This window comes from Brachypodium distachyon, chromosome 1 (assembly GCF_000005505.3).
Source record: "Brachypodium distachyon strain Bd21 chromosome 1, Brachypodium_distachyon_v3.0, whole genome shotgun sequence".
Classification (NCBI taxonomy): domain Eukaryota; kingdom Viridiplantae; phylum Streptophyta; class Magnoliopsida; order Poales; family Poaceae; genus Brachypodium; species Brachypodium distachyon.
Window position 1 is genome coordinate 38,788,632 of NC_016131.3, and position 8,573 is coordinate 38,797,204.

General features: G+C 45.6%; 1 protein-coding gene across 1 annotated transcript; it reads right to left on the bottom strand.

Moving 5' to 3' along the window:
• Nucleotides 1-105: 105 nt before the first annotated feature.
• On the bottom strand, nucleotides 106-3,491 carry LOC100826208. Its single transcript, XM_003563812.4, has 3 exons — nucleotides 3,216-3,491; nucleotides 701-903; nucleotides 106-606 (listed from the first exon to the last, which is right to left on the bottom strand). Exons 1-3 carry the CDS (start codon nucleotides 3,318-3,320, stop codon nucleotides 342-344), a joined length of 573 nt encoding a protein of 190 aa, XP_003563860.1. The 5' UTR covers nucleotides 3,321-3,491; the 3' UTR covers nucleotides 106-341.
• Nucleotides 3,492-8,573: the final 5,082 nt, after the last annotated feature.

Consider the following 8,573-nt stretch of genomic DNA (forward strand, 5'->3'; position numbering starts at 1 on the left):
GTTTCTCTAAACTCTTATTGTATATGTGTGGACTATTTGGGCGTATTCAAAATTTATCATTAATACTTGACCTATGTATACTTTTAATGTCAAACAGCCGAAATATAAAGAAAGAAACACACTTAAAACTATGCTAAATGTCTTCACTCTTCATCAATACATATAGTTAAGATTGTTCCAACGCCAGGTAAAAAAATAAACTCTTTCTGGTACTAGTTTAGACCACATAGTTCTTTCTATTTAGATAAATAAAGTCATGGTGAGCTCCACGGGTGCGGTCCTTCTCTAGTACAGCCGTACAGGCCGTGCACAAATAAGTTTCATCAAACTAGAGTTATTCCTCATGCATGACCAGTCATACCAACAATACGGGTTGTCGTGTTGATCTTTTTGGCAGCTTGGCTCGTCGATTTTGTGTAGTACATGTAGAAGTATACATTCAGAATCATGCAGAGCACCGTGAAGACTGCTCCCGAAATAAACACTCCTTTCCGTAGAGAGTCACAAGTCCAGCTCCCTGCATATATCATATGTCTGTACTTGGTGTGGTATGCGTTCTTCGTTGCTCCAGCAATCAGACAGGACTCAGCAATTATGAATGCAATCCTGACAATGTGCAGGTAACGCTCATTATATATTACGGCAACATAATTTGGGGAGTTCTAGAGATTTTTTTGGGGAGGGTAGGCTTAGGAATTACCATGAAGATGCAAAGTATATGATGGACCAGGCTCTGCTTCCACCGGGTGCAAGTGGTTTGCCAAAGCACATGCACTTTGTAACTCCCATAAGAAGTGACTGCCCTGAGAGGAGAAATAGGAATGCACCAACACCATAGCCCGTAGCAATGTCGGAGTCATAAACACAAAATGTGGAATTGAAGCTGTCTGTAACTATTGAACCCTGTTATGACAATGCAAACTGATAAGGACTCAATATCACCATAAGTACAAACTAGACAAAATCAACTCAAGGAAAAAAAGATCACGAGGATGGAAATCTCCCATGCATATCATTTACTTCGCATTAAACATTTCCAGGAACTCAGCTTTTATTTTAGTAACGTAGTATAAGATTGGTATTCGATAAAAATGACTAGTGTAAAAAGAGAAACAATTCTACCCCTCCTAAAATGTGTGAATAGTACAAAGAGCATTCTTGTTCACCTGAAATCAAAATTGGCTGCCCACGAAATTAAATATTGGTAAACAAGTGTCAAATTAAGAAATGTAGGAATGATACAAATTGAATAAGATGACTGTACGAACATTCATGACAAAATTTGAAACTACAAGGATGAGTTCTCTAAAATTAATTACTTTATCTAGTGCATTCAAATTAATTTACTAAAAAATATTATTAGAATATATTAAAAATGAGACACTGGATTCAAACAATAATTCCAAATTGAAGATCCTTTAGTGGTAACATAGACCAAAAATGTAAGTGGTAACCATTTGCAATTTGTTAGTGTAGAAGATTTAAGATAAACAATCTTAGATTATCTATTCCATTAAATATCGGGTTTTTCATTAGACTTCACAAGAAAACAAGATTGCTGCTTCTAAAAATAACCACTTTGTGTAGACATCATAAGAAGCATTCAATCAACAAACTTAAAATTAAACAAAGTATGCCAAAGTTTTTCCTCATATTCTATCTAAACCCAATACTGTAAACTGTAAAGCTCTGTAAATGTATGTGAAAAAAGAGATAACGAAGTAGTGTGCAAAAATCTATCACGATTTCTTCTGGAAGTTGAACTGCCTCTTTTTGCTCACATCTAGAAAGTGTCAGATTGCATAACTTTGTTCCAAAATATAGTGAGAGTTAGAAGCTCAAATTTTGTCAAGTTCATTCTGAAACTTTCAGAACATTTAGAAGATAGAACTTTTAGAACGAACAGCAATTGAGTTAGTAGTTACATTGTCATGCCTATATATGCATTTGGATCAAGCAGATTCAAAATTGAGTTTCTAATCATATTGTTATTGGTTAATGTATTAACATTGAGAATAAAAGTACAACTTCAATAGGATGATTTGCTTTTTATTAATACTCCCTCTGTCCAACAAAGGATGTCTCAATTTTGACCAAATTTGAATGCATCTATACACTAACTCATGTCTAGATACATCCAAATTTTGACACACTTGAGACATCTTTTGTTGGACGGAGGAATACATTTTTTTTCTTGCCTAGAGCCCTAGACCCTAAAAACCATTTGTTTTGTTTTAATGAATCATCGCTTACAAAAATATTCTAAATAATATCCCCTTCCGTGACTAGATCAAATTGAAATGGCATGTGCTTCCACATATAGATGCATTTCTACCATCAAAGCGAACTGAAAGAGGCCACTATAGGCAGGCAGCGGTGCACACATCAGCTTGGCGAGGCTAGCTAGGCACTGTTGACAGCTCGACGGTTAGCATGCAAGAAGTTCTTTTTAGACATCAAACTTCCAAAATAGAAGTACTCCCTCCGACCCATATTACTTGTCAAAATATTACATGTATCTAGACGCTTCTTAAACATAGATACATCCATATTTGGGCAAATTTGAGACAAGTAATATGGGTCGGAGGGAGTACTTCTTCTGTAGCACTTATTATAGTTTGTTTAGATATGTGATGATTTGGATTCAAACCCTTGCAGTTAGAATTAAATGTCGAAATACCAGAGCAAGAATCCACCTAAACAACCATCTCACGCTCTAAGCCTCAAACAGCATGTACAGCATAAAATCTGCACATCTGACGAAACATGTAAGCCGTTGAGCATGAAAGCTTGTACATCAGCTAAATAAATATGGCTTCCTGCAAGATAAGGAATTTCGATTTCTACAACAAAATTAGCAAATTTCGAATTTCGGATTTTTCTCTTCAGCAATTTCGATGATTACGACCAATCTGGGCTCACCCACTTACGAAGAAATATACTCCATCAAAAAACAAGATATCACGTCCTCTACAGCTAATGAAGCAAAATCTGATTTAAAAAAAATCCCACCAATCAACTGATATCAAGAACCCCACACGTAAACCCCTTGGTTGAACAAAATCGCGGATAGCCCTACATACAAGTGTAAGAATCCACACGAGTACTCTCGGAATCCATCCGATCCAGAGTCGCAGAGCTGGGGGAGGTGGGTATTTGCAGGGTACTGGAAGGATGACTACAGACTAATGAAGCATATCAGTAAAAGCCCATACCGTGCTGCGGCGGCGCTCGGCGGCGATGGCGAAGCCGAAGGCGGTGAGAGAGAGGGCGATCACCAGAATGTGTACCAGCCAAGAGCTCCTCCCCGCCTCCCCCATCTCTATCCCTTCCACCCTAGTCTGTCTTGCGCTCGCTGTGGATCGCGAGGAGTGAGAAGGAGAGGGGAGCGACTCTGGGGAATCGGGAAAGAAAGCGAAGCGTGAGTGAGAAAGGGGAGACGGACAGACAGGAAGAGGAAGTGGAGGACGGAAAGCAGTCAGCAATCAGCAGGCCCACGAGCACCGTACACGGTAGCAGAGAACAAGAAATGCGCGAGAATCCGCGAGGAAAGACAGGGAGGTCTTTTTATTATTATTATTCTACAAAAAGGCCACATTTCTTTTTACCAATACACAAAGGCAACTTTGTTAAGCTTCAATAACTTGTAGCACTCCACCAATTTAGTGCATAAAAATCTCTTCTCGATTTTTGAAATATTAAAGCATTTATAATATGTATAAACGATACCACATGTGATAAAATCTGACGTGAAGAGATATGAATGAAAAAAGTGATTTACATTCTCGTAATTAGGATATGATCTCTTCACACTTATTTCGTTAATTGTATTCATCTAAACATGAGGCAAATGCACCGCTGGTATATTAACTTGGTACGGATGTGCAGATTAGTTACCATACATGCAAAATGACAAATTATGGTGTTCGAACTTGGCACGGATGAGCGCACGTGGTCAAAAATACGAATCGCCGCTACCTGAGCCGACATGGCATGCCAGCTTGGACAGTGTGGGCTCTTTTCTTGGGAAAAATGTTTGGCGGAGGGTAAATTGCAAAATCGTATGTTATAAATACTGAATCCCCACCCAAATCCCTAAATCCTCACCAAAATCCCCCTAAATCCACACCCAAATTCTTCCCATGGCTCTCATGGCGGCTCGACGATTCTTCCCGAAGGAGATTTTCCAGCGCGGCGAGCCTGACCTGCGGCCAGCTCATGGGCATGTCCTGATGTCTTGGACCCCGGGCATGGCTAGGTCGGAGGCCAGCTTCTACGGCCGCGCGTGTACTGAACCTGGCCAGCTCCTACAGCCAGCTTCTACCTTTTGAATGTTCTATGTGACAAGAAATGACTGAAATGTTGACAGATTGCATAAATCAGCCAGATGTAGAGATGAGAGATGACAGTAGCATGGAACCATGTTGACAGATTGCATAAACATCCCATAGAGCATATATAGTTTTGCATCACATCCCAATGGCATATATAGTTTTTTGCCAGCAAAATAAACATCCCACAAAGCATCTACGTTGTTTAGTTTAACAACACCAAAACAAACATGATAGCAGCATAGTAGACATTACAGCATACATAAATCAGTCAATGGAGAGATCATCAAGACTGAGATCATGCAGAGGTGCCCCTTGGGTGTTGTTCACTTCGTCAGCTTCAGCTTCTGCTCCCTCTTGCTGTACACCTAGATTACACGGGCCTGCAGCGCCATTTTCACTAAACAGAAGCCACTCTGCTCTTCCTATTTGTCTTGGTGCCCCATTCTGAATGTCTCCAGCTCTTCCTCTGCCTCTGCTTCTGCCTCTGGTTCCTCTACCTGTAGATGTTGCTCTTCCTCTGCCCCTGGTCCCTGTCCCCCCTCTCCCTGCAGCTGTCCCTCTAGGTCTACCCCTAGATCTTGTTCTCCCTCTTAGTGCATCCATGCCTTCAGTGGTTGCAGTGGTTACTCTTGCAGGTGGGATTGAATCTCTATACTCTCCAACAAATGAAGACTCTTCTGGTATTGGTTCAAACTGTTGAGGCATTCTTCGTGGTACCTTGTATGATGAAATTTGTGTCACCTAATGACAGAGAACATTAAAAAAGAAATTTGGCATATATAATTAGGAGACACTAACCTCATTAATCAAATCTGATACAACAGTTCCTTGCACATTAATTGGGTCCAGTGTCAGGTCAATCACTGTTGGATTGATATGCTGTAACAATAAAACAAATGAATTACTGACACAATCATGGATAGTAAAAATGAAAATGAACTCCAGGCCTTACATCAAGTATTGATGGCTCATCTTCATCACCATGCTCATCTATAATGAACTCTCTTGTCACCCTTGGCACATCTTGCATGATTACTTCCTTTGTCGGGAGGATGACCCCGGGTAGTCAAGACGACACATATTAGCCGGGATAGCAAAAGCAAAGCCGGTGTAAGCAAGTACGCCGGCATCTTTGAGCCGACTTAACGACCAGCCAGCCTACCAAAAGTGTGCCGGCATATCTATCGTGTCTTATGTGATTGCAGGACAAGCACAAGCTATCTGATCTCGGCTAAGACCAGGATGCGCCAACGGTCCTATCCTGATCACATGGCGCAAAGTAAAGCAGCGCCCCCTTTATGACGGAAAAGCTGTTGTTGCTCACATCGTTGTGCCAGGCGACTACACAGTGACGCGCCGTAGAAGGACAGATGACGAAGGCCGGGGCATGGCTACGGTGCGTGCTGCCTGGCGGTACGAAAAGCACAAAGCGGCATCGTCCCCTCCCAGACAATCCGGAGGGGACCATGGGGCGTTCCCGATGGGCCTGATTGTAGCTAGGGTTTGCTTTTGGTCCACATGTCAGTGTGACACCATTGGCCTATAAATAGGAGCACCACCCCTCCTGTGAGAGGGGTTCCTCACTTAGCGATCTAGGGCTTTTCCTTCTTCTTCCTCCTCAAGAAACAGCTCAAGGAGCACCATTGTAGCCCTCGATATCTCGGGTAATACAACAAAGCAGGAGCAGGAGCTTTACCTCATCAACTTTGGTACGCACGAGGTCTACGTCGCCACTAACACTGCATGCAGGTATCCCGAGCGGGTGGTGGTGGCCGAAGATCCCCTCGCTGTCTGCACGGTTCGCGGCCGGCATGTCGACTGTCCCGCTGACTGTGCGGAAGTCAAGGTGACCGCTCATGGCGGCGATGCTGGCAAGGGCGCGGCAGAGAGCGCCGGACTCGCAAGCAAGTCCGGCAGAACGGCGAAGTTTCCGATGGAGAAGCCGGAGAACATCGCTGCTCAAGCCGGCACGTCCGCTGTGCCGGCAAAGCCGACTCCGCTCCAGGCCACCATCGAAAGGCAAACCTTGCCGGTAGCACCAAACGCCAATTCGGCCCAGCTACAGGCTGAGCTGGAGTTGGAACGCCAGAAACTGTTGCAGGAAGCTGTCGACGTGGCTCGCGCTCGGCAAGAGCGCGAGATTTCGCTCCGTGAGTATAACAAAGCTCATGGCCTCAATTCTACTGCAATGCATAACCCTAGCCGAGTTGCGGAAGTGCATAATCGTGGCAGAAACCTGAACGCCGAGATAGCTAGGGATGGCGGGGCAATACTCGTTGTGTCGGCAAGTTTTGCATCGGCACTGAAGCCGAAATATAGCATCCCTGTTAAGAACCTCAGGGCAGCCGAGGCTGCAGCAGAAGAGTTGCCGAATCTCACGGGAGAGGCGCTCCGCCTGCAGCAGCTGCGTGTGAAGGAGTTGCTTCGCACGGCTAATGAGCAGAACGAGGCATACATGAGGTTGCACGGCAAGCCCGATGCATCTCAGATCATTCACTCGGTCGCGGGCGCTGACGGCCGGGCCGACAAGCAAGCGTCTTCACCTGGAGGCAGACGGGACAAGAGTATCAATTCAGGGCGAGACAAGCGGCTAGAGCGTTATAATCCGGCATTGGCTGAGAAGCAAATGGTTAGGAGAGTCGATGACGGCCAAAGTGGTCTGCATCTCGGCAACAATCGCCGAGACCCACAAGAGTGTCACTCGGCTGGTCATGGTCTCATGGACGCCAACCTCGGGGTCCGGCACCCAATACTGCTGCGGGTCAGCAGGGTGCCGGGCGCAACCCCCTGTATCGAGGTGAAGATCGCCGGCAAGACCGTTACGATGACGGATACTCGTCCATGGGAGATGAAGGCTATCGCAGGCGAGAACGTGACAATGTCGGCCCACTTGGAGCCCGAGTGGGAAACAGGCAAGTGTCGCCGCTAGATGCCTGACATCGGCTCGACAGAATCTATCTATCGGAACTTCTGGAAGAGCAAGGCCCTCCGGGACCTCGTTGTTTCGCTCACCAGATCATGAGAGAGACACCAACCTAGGGTTTCCAGCTACCCAGAGGTACGAGAACATATGACGGCAGCACAAAGCCGGAAGATTGGTTGGAAGATTATGTCACTGCAGTGCATGTGGCAGGCGGCAATCACATATGGGCTGTATGTTATGTACCCCAGATGCTGGTACGGCCAGCCAGGATCTGGCTAAGTAACCTATTGGAAGGCAGCATAATTTGCTGGATAGACTTTGAAGAAGATTTTCTCAGCAATTTCACCAGCACTACAAGAGGCCTAACCTCCCTCAGCAGCTGTCCATGTGCAAGCAAAGGGACAATGAGACCAACCGAGATTACCTCACAAGATGGAACAATCTTCGCAATTCTTGTGAAGGGATAGTGGAGTCGCAGGCAATAGCATTGTTTGCCCAAGGGTGCCGACATGACAGCATGTTGTGGCAAAAGCTGCAAAGGAAAATGTTAGCCACTTTGTCCGAGATGATCAAGATTGCCGACATGTATGCGTTGGGTGATTCGACTCAGCCATCGCTGATGCCAGCAGAGCCACAAAGAGAGCAGCCAACATACAATCGTGCCGGGGCATTCCGCAGAAATGATCATCAAGATCATCGGAACAAGAGAAGGGATGACAGGCCGGATTATCGGTATGGACCGGCCCATGTCGCGGCTATCCAAGATCAACCTGATGCCGGTCCTAGCCAGCGTCAGAAGACTGGAAATCAGCAGTGGGCCAAGAAAGGAGAGCAGAAGAAGCCCTGGCAAGATAAGCAGAAGTATACGTTCGAGATGATGTTGGATCAACCTTGTCGTTTCCACACGACCAATCCGAGCAAACCAGCGAATCACAAAACCCGGCAATGCAGCTGGATGCAGCGGGCCGAGAAGGGTGAAGCAAGTCGGCTGCCACCTCCTTCGCCACTCACAGGCGCCAATGCACAGATTCAGGGACCCCCTCCGGCGAACAATGCTGTCAATCAGGTGGAAGACCAAGGCATCCCGGAGTATGCCGGAAGAAACGAGTACAGGGAACATCACCAGAGCTACATGATTTTTTTCATGGAGCCGACCGACAAGCAGAGCCAGCGCATGCGTGATATGGAAGTCAACGCTGTCATGCCTGCAGTGTTGAAATTCATGTACTGGTCGAAACAGGAGCTCTATTGGAACCGGGCAGATCATCCTAAGGTGATGCCGAATCCTGGTGGTTATGCTCTGGTGGTCGACCCGA